This window comes from Marmota monax, unplaced genomic scaffold (genome assembly GCF_021218885.2).
Source record: "Marmota monax isolate L192 unplaced genomic scaffold, Marmota_monax_Labrador192_F-V1.1 WCK01_AAM20220418_F8-fsc00220, whole genome shotgun sequence".
NCBI classification, from domain to species: Eukaryota; Metazoa; Chordata; class Mammalia; order Rodentia; family Sciuridae; genus Marmota; species Marmota monax.
The window spans coordinates 62504-83112 of NW_026693909.1; the positions used below are offsets into that span (position 1 = coordinate 62504).

Genomic DNA, 20609 nt, shown 5'->3' on the forward strand with positions numbered 1-20609 from the left:
GGGAGGGGTACAGGGGGGTGTGAGCAGGGAGAGGGAGGGAGGGGTACAGGGGCCTGTGAGCAGGGAGAGGGAGGGAGGGGGACAGGGGGCTGTGAGCAGGGAGAGGGAGGGAGGGGGACAGGGGGCTGTGAACAGGGAGAGGGAGTGAGGGGGACAGGGGGGCTGTGAGCAGGGAGAGGGAGGGAGGGGTACAGGGGGCTGTGAGCAGGGAGGGGGAGGGATGGGTACAGGGTGGGTGTGAGCAGGGAGAGGGAGGGAGGGGTACAGGGGGCTGTGAGCAGGGAGAGGGAGGGAGGGGGACAGGGGGCTGTGAACAGGGAGAGGGAGGGAGGGGTACAGGGGGCCTGTGAACAGGGAGAGGGAGGGAGGGGTACAGGGGGGCTGTCAGCAGGGAGCGGGAGGGAGGGGTACAGGGGGCTGTGAGCAGGGAGAGGGAGGGAGGGGGACAGGGGGGTGTGAGCAGGGAAAGGGAGGGAGGGGTACGGGGGCTGTGAGCAGGGAGAGAGAGGGAGGGGTACAGGGGGGTGTGAGCAGGGAGAGGGAGGGAGGGGGACAGGGGGCTGTGAGCAGGGAGAGGGAGGGAGGGGTACAGGGGGCTGTGAGCAGGGAGAGGGAGGGAGGGGGACAGGGGGCTGTGAGCAGGGAGAGGCAGGGATGTGTACAGGGGCCTGTGAGCAGGGAGAGGGAGGGAGGGGTACAGGGGGGTGTGAGCAGGGAGAGGGAGGGAGGGGTACAGGGGGGTGTGAGCAGGGAGAGAGAGGGAGGGGGTGACAGGAGTAAACATCAAGGATGAATAAACAACATGAATCAGCAAAAGGACTTGTTTTGGACTTGTTTTGGACTTTGCAGTGACTAAGTGACTTTTTAGTTGTAAACATGTTTTGGTTATAGGATGACTAGATAGTATGCCCATGTTAGATAAGTTGATGATGTAACTAGGTAGTGTGCTTATGTTAGATAAGTTAGACATAAACAAGTTTGTTGTAAACATATAGAGTATATAAGCGCGAGGGAAACTCCATGTATTTGCTCACAATCAACTCTCATCGCCTGAGAGTAAGATCGTGCAGTGTGAGCCAGCCACCTCGTGTATTGCTTTGTGTGGTGTGCGAATAAACCAGCATTTCAAAAGGCAATCGAGTTCGTGCTTGGTGTTCGCGTACGTCGCGGTCCGGGGTCCAGTGCAGATATCCGGAAGGGAACTCCTGGTAACCAGACAAGGCTGAGAAGCTGCTCGTGACAGGGGGACAGGGGGGTGTGAGCAGGGAGAGGGAGGGAGGGGGACAGGGGGGGTGTGAGCAGGGAGAGGGAGGGAGGGGTACAGGGGTCTGTGAGCAGGGAGGGGGAGTGATGGGTACAGGGGGCTGTGAGCAGGGAGAGAGAGGGAGGGGTACAGGGGGGTGTGAGCAGGGAGAGGGAGGGAGGGGTACAGGGGGCTGTGAGCAGGGAGAGGGAGGGAGGGGTACAGGGGGCTGAGAACAGGGAGAGGGAGGGAGGGGTACAGGGGGGTGTGAGCAGGGAGAGGGAGGGAGGGGTACAGGGGGCTGTGAACAGGGAGAGGGAGGGAGGGGTACAGGGGGGTGTGACCAGGGAGAGGGAGGGAGGGGTACAGGGGGGCTGTGAGCAGGGAGAGGGAGGGAGGGGTACAGGGGGCTGTGAACAGGTAGAGGGAGGGAGGGGTACAGGGGGGTGTGAGCAGGGAGAGGGAGGGAGGGGGACAGGGGGCTGTGAGCAGGGAGAGGGAGGGAGGGGTACAGGGGGCTGTGAGCAGGGAGAGGGAGGGAGGGGTACAGGGGGCTGTGAACAGGTAGAGGGAGGGAGGGGTACAGGGGGGTGTGAGCAGGGAGAGGGAGGGAGGGGTACAGGGGGCTGTGAGCAGGGAGAGGGAGGGAGGGGTACAGGGGGGTGTGAGCAGGGAGAGGGAGGGAGGGGTACAGGGGGCTGTGAGCAGGGAGAGGGAGGGAGGGGTACAGGGGGCTGTGAGCAGGGAGAGGGAGGGAGGGGTACAGGGGCCTGTGAGCAGGGATAGGTGTGTGGGTGCCCCGATTCCCTCTACAAGCAGATGAATTTCGACTGGGCACCCCCACCCCATAGCTACCAAGGTCTATATGATGCAGGGTTCCAAGTCTCTCCAAATGGGAGCTCCCCCTTTTCCCCAGAAGCTCTCCTGGGACTGTGGGGGTCATGCCTTTGGGGCAGGGCCTCCCAAAGACTCTCTTCTGGTTAGGGAGGTCCTTGCTGCGCAGGGCATGAGTTCTGTGGCCCGCTAATGTCAGTGTCCACATCCACTGCCGGCCCTGGGAATGCCAAAGGCCCTCTGCCACCTGATAGGTAAGGATGCGGAGAGGGAGATGACCTGGAGGGTCTTGGGGCCCAAGGAGTCAGCAGGGTGCTGAGAAGAGGGGCAGATGGAGAAGGGACAGAGGGGACAGGGAGACAAACTGGAGTGATGAGGACCCAAGGCTAGGGCCTGGGGTCCTGAGGTGGGGGAGATGCAGGAAGGAGCTTCCCAGGACCCTGCAGAGGACAGCCTGCCCTTCAGGACCCCAACCCCAGAGATGTGGACCAGAGGCAGGAGGTGCTTTGAGCCCCGAGGGTGTAGGGCTGACGGCGGCCAGCAGGGGGCGCAGGCAGTCTTCTGAGCATCAGCGCCGCTGTCTGCCTTGAGGAAGGGACTGGGTCCATCCCATGATCACACACAGGGCAGGTGAGCAGGGATGTCCTGGTCCTGCCGGCCCTGGACACACAGGGCAGGTGAGCCGGGCAGTCTGATGAACAGGTGCTCGTGGAAGGTGACCGTGACACAGACTCAGGGCTGTGACGGGGGCAGCTGCAGGACCCAGTCACTCAGGAGAGGCTCAGGTGGAGGCTCAGGCCACAGCCTGGGGAACAAGTCAGTCACTCGTGGGAGAGGAAAGTGCTCCAGCGGGACCCTGAGGCCCAGCCCGGGCTCTTGAGGGACATGGAGTGCTGGGCACAGGAGGAGGGAGGCTCAGGCCCTGGGCTGTGGGATTTGGTGATGGAGGAGCACTGAGCCTCTCAGGGAGACTTCTGTCCCTAGGCAGACCCACAGCCTGAGTCCCACCTTGCCCTGTGCCTCTCCCAGGAAGCAGCCTAAGGCGAGGTGACCCGAGGCTCTGGCAGACCCAGGGTGCTTTCCTGTCTCACAGCCCCTGGGCGACAACCCCAGTCAGGAAGGAGTAGGGACAGGGGGTGCTCAGCTGAGCCCCAGAGGAGGCCACTCCTAGACAGGAGACATGATGGAGCAGTGCCACCACTCACAGACCCAAAGAGAGGAGGGCAGGGTCTCATGCTCAGGGACAGAGGGAGCCAACTGACCCACCAGGGGGCAGGGGACATGACCCCGGGGTCTAGGCCTGTGTCGGGGTCCAGCGAGTCACTCCAGCAGGTCTCCCACAGGGAGTCCCACCTGGTGGGCTCCCCACAAGCACGCAGGTCATTGCAGCTCCCAAGGTGCCCCAGGGCCACCACGGCTTCTCTGGACAGCCAAGTGGGACGTGGGGCCAGCAGGCCGAGTCCAGCAAACTATCTCCAGCTGTCCCACAGGGAGGGAGGAGTGTCACCAGGAGGGTGAGAACTGGACACTGTCCATGTGACTGAGCCCTGCTCTGGTGGGGGAGCCCACCCCATGCCAGCAGGGTGGCAGCAGGACACCGAGGAGTCACTGCAGGGGACACAGGCTCACACTGACTAGGCACAAGGGTCCTGCTCTGGGGGAGCAGACGGGGAGAGGGTGGTGCCAGGGAGACCTGGTTGAAGAGGCTCCCAAACCCAGGGGTCTGCAGAGCTGAGCAGAGGGGAGGGGGGAAGGAGCCCCAGGGCCCAGGGAGCTGCAGAGCTGAGAAGAGGGGAGCCCCAGGGAGCTGCAGAGCTGAGAAGAGGGGAGCCCCAGGGAGCTGCAGAGCTGAGAAGAGGGGAGCCCCAGGGAGCTGCAGAGCTGAGCGGGAAGGAGCCCCAGGGCCCAGGGAGCTGCAGAGCTGAGCAGAGGGGAGGCAGGAAGGAGACCTGGGGCCCAGGGAGCTGCAGAGCTGAGCAGAGGGGAGGCAGGAAGGAGACCTGGGGCCCAGGGAGCTGCAGAGCTGAGCAGAGGGGAGGCAGGAAGGAGACCTGGGGCCCAGGGAGCTGCAGAGCTGAGCAGAGGGGAGGGAGGGAGGAGCCTGGTGGACAGGACATCTGGAAGGCTGGGATGAGGGGCCAACTTTGGATGCAATTTCATGGCCCTGTTAGTGTCCTGCGCTTGGAAACAAAGTGTCACAGGGGCTGAAACCATTTCGCCAGTCCGGTGGGATCTTCTCCCCCAGCCTTGGAGGGCAGAAGGCTGAGACCAGGGGTAACAGGGCTTAGCTACCTCCCCAGGCTCCAGGCATGTCTTGTCCAGCTACAGAGGGGACTTTACAGATGGCGGGAGTGCCAAGGTGGCCCTTCAGCACTTGGCCAGTGCAGGGGAACCCTGGGGCTGATGTAGGAAATGACCACAAACCAGCAGCTGAAAACCACAGGAACCTGTCCTCTGCCAGCCCTGGAGGACAGAGGCCAAGACCTGGGGCCCCAGGCTGAGATCCCTGCACAGGCTCCAGGTGGCCCAGGGCTGGTGGCCCCTCACTGCAGTCTCTGCCTCCGTCTCCACGTGGCTCCTCCTCTGTGCCTGTGTCCCCTCCTCTGTCTCTAGTGAGGACACTGCCATTGCATGAGGGCCACCTGACCCAGGATGGTGTCATCTTGAGATCATTACCTAATTACATCTGCAGAGACCTACATGCAAAAGAGGCCCTATCCCGAGGTCCCAGGTGCACTTGGGGTGCTAGTCACCCCACTGGGGTAGGACATGGGGAGGCATCGCAGGTGGGGAGGAGGAAGGCAGGTGATTGTCAGGAGGAGGAAGGCAGGGGAGCAGGGGCATGTGGGCCAGTCCATGTGGGATGCCTGATACACTTCCAAGAGGGTGCTGGGCACAGAGTCCCGTCTGGGAGCCCGTGTGTGCTCATCTACAAACGGGGGAGTCATGGGCAGATCAGAGGGTGTAAGTCATGAGACAGATGAGATCATCCGCCCCAGGTGCAGAAGGAAGCTGCCCCGGGACTCCAGGCAGGGCCTGGGAATGGGCCAGCGTTTGGCAGGTGGAGGACGAGCACTCTGGAGGTAGGACAGCTGGATCACCAGGAAGCCGGGAAGGGTGGGTGCCTGGTGTCCTGTTGTGAGGTCACAGGGGCATGACAATTGGTTTGGTGCCAGGGCCCCTGGAATGTGGGAGCAAAGGGCGTGTGGGGCTCTGTGCCCTCACAGTGTGTCTCAGGGAGAGCTAGGTCCTGTTGCATGGAGGCCACCACCCTGCCTGCCCAGCCAAGGGACTGCCTGCCACCTTTGGTTTCTGTCTCCAGCCCACTGTACCCTCCCACCAAGCCAAGGCAGCATTGTGTCCTGATGCTCAAGATGTTGTGAGGTCTGACGCTGTCCGGCCGCTGCCTGTCCTTGGCTTGAGCTTAGAGAGGAGAGCCATCGGGATGGATCAGGGGCCACCTCTGCCATCTTGACCTCAGGGTCCCACATGGCTCCCTAAATATGTCCCCTTAGCTTTGAAGAGTTGCACGTCACTGGTGGTCCTGGGAGGTGTCTGCTCCCACAAGAGCCCCGCAGAGTAGGTGTGTGTCCTGCCCACTGTGGCCAGACAGTGAGTGGTCACACCCATGCTGGGGTCGGCTCCAGCGGTAACTGCAGGCTGCCCAGCAGGGGGGCCTGGCCTGTCTTCAAACCCTGAGGGCCAATCAGAAGGACCAGAGGACCTCTCTCAATCTGGTGAGAGCCAGGGCTACACACTGACCTCACCTTGAGCAGGAGCCTTTGGGGTGAGGGGGCGCCCCCTGGCTGCAGCCAGTGCTCCCAAGATCCCCAGCACCTTTCATGGAGTGGACGAGCTCCAGGTACAGCTCTCCATCCATTTTCCTTTAGACCCCCTCCACCCAGGCGGTGGCCTCTCCTGGGCTGTGGGAGCAGGAACCAGCCCCCAGCACCCACCTTGGTGGTCTCCCAGACAGGCGCCTGCAGTCCAGGGCCCTAAGGAGCTCTGGGACCAGGGTTGGGGTGAGGATGCTGCCGAGCGCTGGCTGGAACCCAGGCGGAGGAGGTTCCCAAGTGAGTCCTTCACCCACAAGGCCGGTTCTAGCCCATGGGGAGGGGACCATGGGGACTGGGGTCCTCGGGTTCCGGGGCTGCAGCCTGGGGTGTGGAGGAGCTGGGCTCACTTAGCGGCATGGAGACATGGGTGCGGGGACTCCACCTCCAACCAGCCAGCACCTCTCCTTTCGGGACGGGGGGTGGAGGGGGTACAACTTGCCTGTGCCAAGCCGTCCTCCACAGCGGGAGGAACCCTTGGCGTGGGCCTGCAAGAGAGCAGCACCTCCCGCGAAAATCCTCTCCTTGCGGAGTGCCCCGGCAATCCTGCTGGCAGAAAGTGGTGGTGACAGGAGAGACGCAGGGTCCCTGGCCCCACTGCAGTCGTTGGAGTGGCACGTGGGCAGAGGCCACTGGAGGAGCCTAGGGGAGGCTCGGGGAGTGACGCCCAGACCATCTCAGAGGGCGGAGTAAGATGCGGGGGCGGGGGGCACTGGTGCCTGTGAACGTTTGGGTGACACTGCCATGTGTGCGAGGCTGGGTCGGGACAGCAGGTGAAGCTCGGAGGTCACAGTCAGTTCTTTACAGGACGCCTGTGAGTAGAGCCCTGACCTGCACCCCGCGTGCATGTCCAGGGCTCCCGGTGTCTCCCCTGCGTCCCTCTGCGCCTGCCCAGCGCCCCGTGTGCCTGCCCAGGGCTCCTGGTGCCTCCCCAGCGCCCCCTGTGCGCCTGCCCAGTGCCCCATGTGCCTGCCCAGGCTCCCCGCGCCCCCTCTGTGCCTGCCCAGGGCCCCGTGTGCTTGCCCAGGGCTCCCCGTGCCTCCCCTGCGCCCCCTCTGTGCCTGCCCGGCGAAGCCTGTGCTCCCTGTGAGCCTGCCTGGGTGAGCCCTGTGGACCCCCAGTTGCAAGCCGGCGCTCTTCTGCAGTAGGAGAGGAGCAGAGTGTCCCGCTGCCCAGGGCAGCGCCTGTGCCAGGGGAGAACCCAGGAGGGCTGAGGAGGCGCGTGGTGGGCCCTAAGGGGAAGTCTCAGGGATGCCTGGTGGGGCGCTGGCTGCGACCTCGGGGGGGGGGGGTCTCTACTGAAGCGAGGTCCCAGGAGCTGCTGCTTCTCCCACTCTAATGCAGAATGCACTGGTGACTCCTGCAACTGCTACCTTGGCTCTGCAGGACAGAGCAGTGGACATGCCACTGCCTCGGGCTCTGTTGATTTGGCGATGCACAGAGGGAGGGACCGGGGAGGGGAGGGCGGAAGGGAGTTGCCGCCCCCACCTGGTGGAGCCTTCAGCTGGCTGAGGCCAGAGTGCGGTGGAGTCTCAAGAGCTGAGCGAGCAGGACAGGACCAGGGCTGAGGAGCACATGAGCCGCCCCAGTATGGGAGCCCTGGGCTGCTGGGCCTACTGGTGCGGTCCAGGAAGGGCCCTGTGAACTGAATCCCACGGAGCACAGGGGTCTCACAGCAGCCCAATTAACAGGAGCATTGAGAAGTGAGCCTTTCTGGGGGAGAGGTCTCCTGGGCGGACAGGGCAGGGTGTGTGCTCCGGAGCCAGCCACCTGCAGATGGCACCCCATCACAGCCTCTGAGCCGGGCCCACCTGGACAGTGGCTCAGCTTAGCAGCCCCTGCTTCCCAGGCTGTAGCTGGGGGGCCTGGAAGGTGGGGGAGGTGGGCACACTGTGCCACCAGAGGGAAAAGGCACAGGGACTCCTGGAACCTTGCCAGGGGGTGCCTCTTCAAGTGACGGGACACCTGCACGTTCTGTTGACCTCTCGGGTCATGCAGAGTGCCAGGTGGCACAGAGGAGCCAGCAAGGGTGCGGGCTAGGCTGGCTCCCTCTGCATCCCCATGTCTGCCTGGGTGAGGCTTCATGAGCAGAAGATGGCTGTCCTTGAGACCACAGAATGTGACACAGAATGTGTCACACACCCGGGAGCGCCCAGCCCACACAGTCCAGCAGCCCTCACCTGATGACCAGGAGAATGGGACAGAGAACAGGGCACTCACAGCCCTGTCCTCCTCCCAGGCCATGGCGTCCCCCAGGATCCAGGCTGTCATCCGGGAGAGGCACAGGATGAGGGAGTGTCCCGTGTGGGAAGAGGTGACCGCGCAGCTGGTGTATGTGGACATCAATGCCAGGACTGTGTGCTGGTGGAATCCACTGTCTGGGGAGGTGCAGACCGTGGGCCTGAGTAAGTGGATCTGGGGGGCTGCAGACGGTGGGCCTGAGGTACCTGGGGCTTGCACACCTGTGTGGCTGATGACACCTGTGGGCTCACGCACCTGCATGGCTGACCCGTGAGCCCACACACATGGGAGGTACCTGTGTGTCTGTGGGGCTTGCACACCTGTGTGGCTGATGACCCCTGTGGGCTCACACACCTGGGAGGTACCTGTGTGTCTGTGGGGCTTGCACACCTATGTGGACGACGACCCCCTGAGGAGCAGAAGCAGAACTCTGGGAGCGTCCCCCACTCACCCTCACCCTCCCCCTCCCCAAGGGCAGGTGCCACTGTCCCCCTTGCAGATCAGGGCTGGCCCCAAGTCTGTGTCTGGCCTCAGGCACCGTGCTGTGGAGGACTGCCCCAGGCCCAGCGGTCCTACCCGAGGGCTCAGGGGCACCCGCGGCTCTCACACTGGCACTGACGTGAGGAGAGGCCAGCGCTCTCCGCTCCTGCAGTCCTGGTGGCCCTGCAGGCAGGCTCGGCAGCCTCCAGTCCCATCTGGAGGCCCTGTGGTGCCCGTCGTGGGGAGGGGGTTGCAGAGAGGTGGTCCACGCAGGCCCAGCAGGACTGGTCCTGTGCTGAGACGTGCTCTGTGCCCTGACGGTGCCTCCTGGTGGGAGCCCCATGGGTGGGGTGGCACTGTCTCCTGGAGACGCAGCAGCTGGGCCACCCTGCTGTCCTCTGCCCTCCCAGGAGACCCTGTTGGCTGTGTGTCTCTGCGCAGAGAGGGCAGCTACGTGGTGGCCTCTGGCACCTGCCTTGGCCTCCTGGACTGGGCGACGGGGCAGGTGGAGTGGGCAGCCTGGCTGGACAGGGACAAGCCCCACAACAGGTTCAACGACGGGAAGGTGGACCCCGCCGGGAGGTTTGTGGCAGGTGGGCTGCTGAAAGGACTGGCCCAGGCCACCTGGAGAGCCTCCTGTCATGGCGGGTGCCGGCTGGGTGGGGACCTCAGGAGCCCTCCCCAGGCTGCGGGCAAGCGGCCCCCCGAGGCCATGCAGGTGCTGGGCATCCCACAGGTTCCCTCCCACTCCAAAGCCCATGGCTTCCATGTCATTCTTCCTGGGTCCCTTCCCAGAGAGGACCCTGGGAGGGTCGAAGCCGCCAGGGTGGGGCAGCGGCCAGGGCCGGTGGCCAGAGGCCATTCACGTGCGGCTGAGGGCCCTGCACCTCTGCCTGAGCAGGACTCTTCCCAGTGGGACATCTCTGGGGTCCCCCCTTCCGCCCAGCACAGAGGCTCACTCACAGATGCCGCCTGAGGGCCATCCTGCCTGCTGCCCCCCGACTGAGGGTGACCACAGCTCTCTGCACAGCTGGTCTGTGTGGGGTGAGCAGGGCAGGGTGGGGCGCTGCCCACTGACCTTCCACTCTCTCCAGGCACCATGCCAGAAGCGTCCGCCCCAGGACTGTGGGAGCCGGGGCAGGGCTCCCTGTACACACTCTACACTGACCGCTCCGTGGTCAGACAGCTGGACCAGCTGGGCATCCCAACGGGCTGGACTGGTCCCTGGACCACCGCACTCTCTACCACGTGGACTGCCTGGACTACTCTGTGCGGGCCTATGACTACGACCTGCAGACAGGAGGCCTGGGTAGTGGCTGCGGTTGCTAGCCCCCCACGCCCTCCCCAGGCAAAGGCATCCGTGGCCAGGCCCCCACACCCTCCCTGGGCGGGGCCACCGTGACCAGCCCCCCACACCCTCCCTGGTATAGGAGCCTCCTTGGTCAGCCCCCACGCCCTCCCTGGGCGGGGCCTCCAGTGGCCAGCCCCCCACGCCCTCCCAGGATAGGGGCCTCTGTGGCCAGCCCTCCACACCCACCCTGGGCGGGATCCTCCGTGTTCCTCCCCCGACACCCTCACGAGTCCCCTCCTGGGGTCCCAGAAGCACCACTGGGTCTGTCACTCCCTCCCGTTGTTAAGGCCACGCTATGTGACCTCCTGGTCTGGGCAGTGAGGGGCCACGCGCCTCTGTCTGTCCTGCCGCAGCAGACCCACAGTTGGTGTGCCAGATGGAGCCAAAGCAAGGCATGCCAGATGGGCTGTGCGTGGACACCACGGGGACACTCTGGGTGGCCTGCATTGACGGAGGCAGGGTGATCCGCATGGACCCCGAGACAGGTGTGTGCACAGGTCAAGGAGGGGCCATGCGGTGCTCTGTGCCACGGTGTTCAGGGTTCAGGAGTGGGAGGGCAGCACCACTTGCTTGTCCAGCTACAGGGCGACCTGTGCAGATGGCGGGAGTGCCAGGGTGGCCCCTCAGCACTTGGCCAGTGCAGGGAACACTGGGGCTGATGTAGCAAATGACCACAAACCAGCGGTTGAAAACCACAGGACCTTGTCCTCTCCCACCCTGGAGGGCGGAGGCTGGACCAGGGTCCCAGGCTGAGCTCCCTGCACAGGCTCCAGGGTGCTCCTCCTGCATCTCCAGCTCCTGGGCTCCAGGCGGCCCTGGGCTGGTGGCCCCTCACTCCAGTCTCTGCCTCCGTCTCCACGGGGCTCCTCCTCTGGGTCTGTGTCCCCCCCTCTGTCTCTTGGGAGGACACAGCCATTGCATGAGGCCCCCTGACCCAGGAGGAGCCCATCTTGGGACCCTTCACTAATGACCTCTGCAGATACCCTGTTCCCACAGCAGGTCCCACTCACAGGTTCTGGGGTGCAAATGTGGACAGGACCCACCTCTTACCATGGTGTCCAGCTCCCTCCACGGGCTCCAGGGGGCTCCTCCTGCCTGTCCAGCTCCTGGGCTCCAGGTGGCCCTGCTGACCCCTGCAGTCCACGAGGCAGGGCAGAGTTGGGGATCAAGTGCTGCAGGTGCCAGGGAGAACCAGCAGGCCCAGGGCCCCACTGGGGAGTGGGCACAGTCAGGCCACCTGGGGTCCTGCAGCAGGTGGGTGGCTGGGCTTCAGGGACGTACCTGAGCTTTACTCACAGGGACACGGCTGTGCACCCTGGAGATGCCAGTGTCCAGGATGACGTCCTGCAGCTTCCGGGGGGCTGACTACTCCAACCTGTACGTGACCTCTGCAGTGGACAGCCTGAGTCCAGAGCAGCTGTTGCGGGAGCCACAGGCAGGACACGTCTTCAAGGTCAGTGGGGTCTCCCTGCCAGGGTCAGCTTGGCTCCCAGCCACGTCTTCTCAGCCAGGTGTAATGCATCTTGACCTTGGGGACTGGAGCGGGCTTGGCAGCATCCATGGGGACATCTGTCCACCTGGAAAACAGCCTTCCCGAGGCCCCACATGCCCTGCTGTGCACAGAGACGTTTACGGGAGGTTTAGGAAGCTGGCGTGGCTGGTGCTGCGGAGAGATTCAGCCGCGCCCAGGGACTTATCTCCACCCTCTCCTCCCGCAGGTCATGGGCCTCTGGCGTCCCGCCCCTTCGCTGGCTGAGGGACCCCACAGTCCAGCGCAGCTCAAGCCAGGCCTTGGTCCCTGGGGTCGGGCCAGGCTCCGCTCTGGCAGGGCGCTCCCTGCCTGACCACTGTTCACAGCTGACAATAAATGTGGCCACTGAGGTTGGCCTCTCTGCCTCCACTTGGTGCTGGGTCACTGAGAGCAGGAACCTGAGCATGGGCTGTAGCTGTGCTGCACGTGCACAAGTCCATCAGCCAGGGATCAAGCTGGACATCAGGTTCCTTCACAGCACTGGGCACCCAGCACCTCTACTTCCAAACAGCCTACTTACCCCTGAAAGGCACCTGCACTCCAGCAGTGACCCTGTCCCCTGCCCAGCCCCATCACCTGCCCACTGTCTGTGTCTGGATGGCCTGCTGTGGATAGGTCCTGCCCACAGAGTCCACACTATGTGACCCTCTGTGTCAGCTTCTCTCACCGAGCCCCAGGTCTCAAGGTCTGTCCCACTTGCAGCACGTGTGAGAGCTGCAGTCCTTTTCAGGGCTGAGTAATATTCCATCATGTGGATGGACTCGTCCTATTCCCCATTCCTCCTCAGTGGACAACTGGGTCACTTCTCCTTTCTGACCCTTGTGCATGGTGCTGCTGTGAATATTCACACACAAGTTTTCATTCCAGTCTCTGTTTCTGGGTCTTCAGGGATATACCTAGGCTGGAGGTACTGGTGGAGTGGGAACTCCCTGCGTAACCCCGAGAGGCCCCTGGGCACTGTCCCTGCACAGGGGCTCCACTCTGCCCTCCCCAAACGCACATGCTAAGAGTGATGTAGAATGTTGAGTCCCCAACTCCATAGGGCTCAGCACAGAGCTCCTGGAGGTCCCCACACAGGTGGCCTGCAGGTGCACTCAGCTCTGCTTGCCAGCTGCCGGGAGTCTCTGTCCTGGGGTCCCCGTGGTCATGTGGCAGAGTGCAGCTTGTGCTGTGGGCAGGGGCGGGCAGTGCTGTGACCAGGAAGGGCTGTCCTGGGGCTCAAGCCTCCATCTGGGAGTGAGGCCTGTGTGGAGTTGGTCCTGGCCTAGTGGTCAGTCCTGGAGAGGGGCAGCTGGCCTGGGAAAAGGGAGAGACCTGGTCTCAGGTGCAGCCCCTGATACAGGGTGCTGAGGGGCCAGGCGGGGACCTTGGGGAGGCCAAACAGGGGCCCAGGAAGTGGGCATCCTCCTGCTGACCACCACTGTCTGCTCAGGGGCTGGGAGTCCAGGAGGCATCTGGGCTTTGCCTTGTCTACATTGGAAAGCACTGGTGTCCACTGTCTGTGTGGTGCTGGTGTATGCCACACAGAGCGCTGGAGAGGACACCTGTAAGACAGTGGACGCCCGCGCTGCCCCAGGCCAGGGGGCGGGGTGCCGGGTCCTCACTGAAGTGTCCCTCCTGCCCACCCTGGCTGCGCAGTTTCTGTGCCTGCCTGAGCAGATGGTCAGCCAGGAGAGTGGTCACCTGGGCCAGCACTCACCTCTGTGGGAATGCCCACAGCTTGCCAGCCGCTGCCCCAGGTCTGCAGGGACCTCTTCTATATATGGATATCACATTAGAACCAAAAGCCACAGAGCAGCTATTATATCAGTTTTCAATGCAATATTATGTTTAACATATGATACAAAAGGCCACAGAGCAGCTATATCAGTTTTTGATACTATAGGATGGACATAATAATAGTGTTAAACACAACAGGGCAGCTATTATGTTACCTTTAGATGCAACAATATAGATATCATATTAGCTGTGAAGGCCACAGGGCAAATACTATATCAGTTTTATTTTTATTTTTTTATGTTTTTGGTATCAGAGATTGAACTCAGGAGAACTCGACCACTGAGCTACATTCCCAGCCCTATTTTATATTTTATTAAGATACAGAGTCTCACTGAGTTGCTTAGCGCCTCACTTTTGCTGAGGCTGGCTTTGAATTCACAATCCTCCTGTCTCAGCCTCCTGAGCCACTGGGATTACAGGCATGTGTCACTGCGCCTGGCCTTAGATCAGTTTTAAATCCTATAATATGGACATTGTATTAATATCAGAGGCCACAGAGCAGCTGTCATATCAATTTTAAATGCTATATTAGTCTTAAAGGACACAGGGCAGCCACTTTATCAGTTTTTGATGCTCTAGTATGGATATCATATCAGTATTGAAGCCCATGGAGCAGGAATTATATCACTTTTAGAAGTAAAAATATGGATACTGCATTAGTATTATATTAAAATAACTTGAAATGCCATTATTTTATTTTATTAATTAATGGATATCATTTTATTATAAAAGCCTACAGTGTAGCTATTTTAGTAAATTTGGAAGATAGAGCATGGATATTATATTCACATTAAAGGCCAAAGGGAAGCTAGTATATTAATTTTACATGCTGTTCTATGGATATCATAATAATATTAAACCACAGGGCAGTTATTATATTAGCTTAAGATGCAATAAGATGGATATTCCATCAATATTAAAAGCCACAGGGCTTGTATTATATTTCTTTCAGATGTTATAGTATAGATATTATATTAGTATTAAACGTCACAGGGGAGCTAAGTATTAGTTTTAGAGTTTATACTATGGATATGATGTTAGTATTAAAGACAACAGGGCAACTGTTATATTATTTCCAATGATAAAGTATGGATACTATATCAGAACTATAGGCCACAGGGCTGCTATTTCTTAGTTTTAAATGCTATAGTATGGGATATCATAAAAGAATTGAAGGTCACAGAGCAGGTATTATATTCGTTTTAGATGCTGTAGTATGGATTTTATATAGTATTAAAAGGCCACAGGGCAACTATCATTTCAGTTTTAGGGGGCACAGTGTTGATATTATTAAAGGCCATAGGGCAGCTAGTATGTCAGCATTAGATGCTATATGTGGATTTTGTATTAACATGAAAGGCCACAGGAGAGCTATAATATTACCTTAAGAGGCCACGTATGGTTATGATATTAACAACAGTGTCACAGGCAGCTCCTACAGTACTTAGTATAGGTGCTGTAGTATGCACACCATATTAGTATTAAAGCCCAGCCAGGCAGTGGCACATGCCTGTAATCCCAGTGAGTTAGGAAGCTGAGGCAGGAGGATTACAAGTTCAAGACCAGCCTTAGCAACTTAGTGATTCCTCCAAGTAATTTATCAAGACCCTGTGTCAAAATAAATTAAAAAAATCTAAAAAGGGCTGGGATAGGGCTGGGTTAAATAGGGGTAGGGCTGGGTTAAATGCCCCTAGTTTCAATTCCTAGTATTAAAGCCAAAACTTCAGTTATTATATTAGTTCTATATGCTATACTATATATAACTTTTTAGTATTAAGCTATTATTTTCATTTTAGATACTATAGTTTGGATATCATATTATTATCAAATGCCAGAGCAGTAGGCATTTAGTTAATTTATATTAACTTTAGATGCTATATATAGTATGGATATCATAATAGTATCAAAGTTCAGAGGGCAGCTACTATATTACTTTTAGAAGACATAGTATAGAGATTTTATTAAATTTAAGGCTAAAGGCCATAGGGCTGATATTATATCCATTTTAAATGCTATATTATAGATATTGTATTATATGGCTATCATATTCAAGGCCACAGATTAGCTATCGTATCAATTTAAGATGCTATAATAAGGGTGTCGTATGGGAATTGAAGGATACAGGGCAGCTATTATATCCGTCTTAGATGCAATCATATGGCACTACATTAGTGGCCACAGGGCAGATATCATATCCGTTTTAGATGCAATCATATGGCACTACATTAGTGGCCACAGGGCAGATATCATATTAGCTTGAGATGCTATAGCGTGGATATTAATTTAGTATAAAAGACTACTGGGCAGCTATTATATTAGTTTCAGTTGCTATTGTTTGGATGTATTATTAACATTAGAGGTTACAGGGAAGTTATTATATTAGTAACAGTATTAAACCCTCAGAACAGTTATTTTATATTAGTTGAACGGTTAGGGTTAGAGTTAGGGTTAGGTGCTATAGAATAGATATTACTTCAATATTAAAGCCTCAGAGCAGCTATTATATTAATGTAGATGCTGTAGTATGGATATTATACTAATGTGAAACGCTACATGAGAGCTATACTATCTTATTCTGCAGCCACAGTATGCATATATTAACACTAAATACCACACGGAAGTTTTTACAGTACTGTAAGATGCTACAGTAAATATACTACATTACTAATAAAGGCCAAAGTTTAGTTGTTATATTAGTTTTAGATACTATATTATTTTTAGATAGTATTCTGAGTATCATAATAGTATTGGCAGCTATTATATCAGATTTAGATGCTACATTATGGAGAATTTATTAATATTAATGGCCAAAGGGCAGCTATCTTATCAGTTTTAGATGCCAAAATAGGTAATCACATTAGTACTAATAGCTGCAGGACAGCTATTATATTAGTATTAAGACCACAGGGGAGATATTATATCCATTTAGATGATAGAGTATGTATATCTTATTTGTTTTTTATTTTAACGTTATGTTTTTTAATAGAGGTAGGTACAAAGGAAGAGGATGGGATCTTATTGCTTTTATGGTGTGAGGGTTGTGTTTACATTATGAGTAAATGTTTCATTTTGGTCTTCTGTATGCTGCATTCTAAGAGGATGTGCTATGGTTTCAACCAGTGGAACTGAGAACCAAGTGGGGCCGTAGATGACACATCAGGGAGCCTTTAGGTAAGAAAATGTGAAATTTGGGATTCAGAAGGATTCTGTCTTATTGTTACTAATTAGCACTGTAGATGGGGCCTGCAGGTTGTGACTGAGCAGTTTGTAGTTAATACTTCAGTCCAACAGTCTGCTGTCCTGTTTACAAAAGATCTTGGCTCAGTTAAGTATGGAAGTTTTTCTGCTTAGTCTAAGAAAACTATTAAACTTACTGAAATATCTGTTCTCCATTAGGACTTTGAAAACTTTACGAGAAGATGTTTTGGTGCTGGGGATCAAACTTGGGTCCTTGCACACACCAGGCAAGTGCTCTGCCACTGAGCTGCCCCAAATGGGGGAACATGAAAAACAAAAATTTCATGTATCTAGAGAGACACTGAACCCATCTCTTTCTTTTATATAAATCAAACAGAAACAGATTGATAAGGAGCTGGCCTTTCAGCGGGCTTCCCCCAAGTTAAGGGGGTCAAGTCCACATTTCCACCACTGAGAACAATACAGATGTTCTTTCTTCTGGAGAAACTGCTTGAAAATCCCGAGACAGCACAGCGGCCGCTCCCACACCAGCTGTAGGGTCAATGAGTAGTTTCATCCTTTCCCAAACCAGCTGTGTCCTGAGATTTTAGCTTCCCACTTGATTTCATCCTCTGTGACAGTGAAGACATCATCCACAAGGTCCCTTACAATAGGCCAGGTGTTTAAGCCAATGCTGGATTTAACACCATCTGCTATAGTTTCTGAAGGATAAGGATTGGGGGTCAGTTTCCCTTTCAGTTTGGACTTGTAGCAATCAACTGCATTCGAGAGTGCAGCAGCATATGCCATCACGCTAGGTTTCAGAGCCTTAACAGTGATTTCCATTCCAGCAACCATTCCTCCCCCCCTACAGGAACCACCAGTGCATCCTCCAAGGGAACCTGACTCAGCACTTCTAAGGCAATTGTGCCTTGCCCGGCTATCACTGCAGGCTCCTGGTTGGGATGTACCACAATGCCTTCTGTTTCTTCCAAAATTCTTTTTGTAACTTTTTCTCTGGACTCATCGCTCGGTTCACTGTAAACTATAGAGGCTCCATAGGCTTGTATTGCCAGTTTTTTACAGTTGGGAGCTGTGTGGGGTACCACAATATAAGCAGGAATCTCTTCCAATTTAGCAGCATAAATGAGAGCCTGGCCATGATTTCCACTACTGTGAGTAAAAACAGCTTTGGGCTTCCCTTCTAAGGTGGCAGGAATTAAGCCTCTGATGGCATTAAGTGCCACACGAATCTTAAAGGATCCAGTTTTCTAGAAGACTTCACATTTGAAGAAAAGATTGCGTCCTGCTACTTGATTCAAAATAGAGCTTGTTAGCACTGGTGTGAGATGGATGTAATCTCGAATGTTGATGTGAGGTTTTTCAACATCAGCAAAGGAGATGTAGCACTGAGCACACATGGTTCTCTGCTGCTTTTTGCACGTTGGCTTCTTTTTCCCTGCAGACCAGCTGGTTCCATATGGTAGGACACGTGGCTGCTGACAGCTCCTGTGTTTTACATTTTATTGCTTCCACACTCACCGCTCCAGAGCCTTCACCTCCAGCCTCCTGTATACCTTATTTGTATTTAAGGCTACAGGACAGCTATTATATCAGTTCTAGATGCTATACTAAGCAGTTTTAGATGTTCTACTAGTATGATATCATATCAGTATTAAAGGCATCAGGGCAACTATTTGTTTTAGGTGATGCAGTATGTATATTATTTAGTGCTAAGACCACAGTACAGCCATTATATTAATTCAGATGCTACAGTATAATATTATATTAATATTAAAGGTCACAGGGCAGCTATTTTATCAGTTTAAGATGACATAATATGAATATCATTAGTATTATATATATTATATTATATTATTAAAGGCCACAGGACAGCTCTTATATTAGGGATGGATATTTTGTTAGTTTTAAAGATCTCGGGGAAGCCATTATATCAGTTTTACATGTTGTAGCATGGATATCATATTAGTATTAAATGGCAGGTCAACAATTATGTCACTTTTAGATGTTCAAGTATGCATAACATGTTAGTATTAAAGTCAACATGGCAACTGATATATTAATTTCAATAGTATAGCATGAATATCATTAGTTTAATGGCTAAAAAGTAGATATTTTACTAGCTTAATGTACTATAATATAAATATCATGTTAATATTAAAGGCCACAGAGCACCTGTTTATCAGTTTTAGATTCTATGTCATGTATATTAAATATTAAAATCCACCAGAGAGTTATTATATTGGTTTCACAGGCTGTAGAAAAGGTGTCACAATCATATTAAAAGTCACGGGACATCTATCACATTGGTTTTTAGAGGTCATAATATGGATGTCATACTAGTATTAAAAGCTACAGGGGAGCTATTGTTCTAGTTTTAGATGCCATAGTATGGATATCACATTAGATTTAAAAGCCAAAGCCCAGCTACAATATTCATTTTAGGTACTATAGTTTGGATATCATATTAGTATTAAAGGCCTCTAATGGCTCTGATATTTGTTTTTGATGCACTAATATGAAAATCATATTAATAGTAAATGCCACAGAGCAGCTATTTTATCAGTTTTCCATTGCAATATTATGGAGATCATATTAGTAACAAAGGCCACAGGACAGCTATCAGTTTTAGAGGTCATAATATGGATGATATATTAATAGTGAAGTCTATAGGGAAGCTATTATATTAGTTTTACATGCTATCACAAGGTTATTATATTAATATTAAAGGGCAGAGGGAAGCCATAGGATGGATATAATATCTGCATTGGAAGGCCACAGGACAGCTTTTATGTTAATTTCAGGACCATAATTTTTATATCATATTAATGTTAAAGGCCATGGGGCAGGGGCTGGGCTTGTGACTCAGTGGTAGAGCACTTGCCTGGCATGCATAAGGCCATGGTTGGATCTTCAGTACCACATTAAAATAAATTAATTAAATAAAGGTATTGTGTTCATCTATGACTTTGAAAAAATATTTTTAAAAGGCCATAGGGTAGGACTGGGGTTGTGGCTTGGTGGTAGAGTGCTTGCCTAGCATGTGTGAGGCACTGTGTTTGATCCTCAGCACCACAAGAAATTAATAAATTATGGGCTGGGGTTGTGGCTCACCAGGAGAGCGCTCACTTACCACATGTGAGGCCCTGGGTTTGATCCTCAGCACCAACTAAAAATAAATAAATAAATATGTAAATAAATAAAATAAAGGTATTATGTTCATCTACAACTAAAAGAAATTTTTTTAAAAAAGGACACAGGGCATGTATTATATTAGATTTAGATGCTAAATTATGGATATTATGTTAATATTAAAGGTCACAGTTCACCTATTTTATTAGTTTTAAATGCTGTACTATGGATATCATTAGTATTAAATACCACAGGGACAACTTTTATAATATTTTTAAGTACCAGAGAGCATAACATGTTAGTATTGAAGGCCACAGGAAGCTATTATATTAGTTTTAGAGTCCCAGTTATTATATCAATTTTAGAGACTATAGTATAGATACCGCATTTGAATTAAAGAGCACAGGTCAGGGCTGGGGATGTGGCTCAAGCAGTAACGCACTTGCCTGGCATGTGCGGAGCACTGGGTTCGATCCTCAGCACCACATAAAAATAAAATAAAGATGTTGTGTCCACCAAAAACTAAAAAATAAATATTTAAAAAATTATCTCTCTTTTTCTCTCTCTCTCTTTAAAAAAAAAAAGAGAGCACAGGTCAGCTATTATATTAGTACTAGGTACTATAGTATGAACATCATTAAGTATTAGAGGCAAAGGTACATGAATTAGTTTAAGATGCTATATATTGATATTATATTAATATTAAAGAACACAGGAAAAAAATAAAGAACACAGGAGATCTATTAGATGAGACAGTATGTATATTACATTAGTATGAAAGGCTACGAGACAGCTACTATATTAGATTGGGACGTTTTGATATGGATATCATACTACTGTAAAAGACCAAAAGGCAGTTATTATATTAGTATTAAATGCTATAGTGTGCATACTATATTAGTATTAGAGACCAAAGGTCAGCTATTACATTTATTTTAGATATACATTGAACTCTCTTGTAGATAGAGACTCTTTTGCTGATAATCC

The 20609-nt window shown here is 53.7% G+C and overlaps 1 protein-coding gene and 1 pseudogene across 2 annotated transcripts; one reads left to right on the top strand and one right to left on the bottom strand.

Annotated features, from left to right (window-relative positions):
- Positions 1–765: 765 nt before the first annotated feature.
- On the top strand, positions 766–11882 carry LOC124105901 (regucalcin-like). 2 transcript variants are annotated; one of them, XR_009228513.1, is made up of 6 exons: positions 766–1208; positions 8150–8315; positions 9042–9224; positions 9726–10467; positions 11281–11435; positions 11701–11882. XR_009228513.1 is itself a non-coding variant. In XM_058585225.1 (4 exons), exons 2-4 carry the CDS (start codon positions 8153–8155, stop codon positions 11824–11826), a joined length of 444 nt encoding a protein of 147 aa, XP_058441208.1. In that variant the 5' UTR covers positions 766–1208; positions 8150–8152; the 3' UTR covers positions 11827–11882. The 2 variants fall into 2 exon arrangements, 1 of the variants encoding a protein (XP_058441208.1); XM_058585225.1 differs by lacking the exons at positions 9042–9224; positions 9726–10467.
- Positions 11883–16858: 4976 nt separating this feature from the next.
- LOC124105911 (serine racemase-like) lies at positions 16859–18022 on the bottom strand (annotated as a pseudogene).
- Between the last annotated feature and the right edge of the window lie 2587 nt (positions 18023–20609).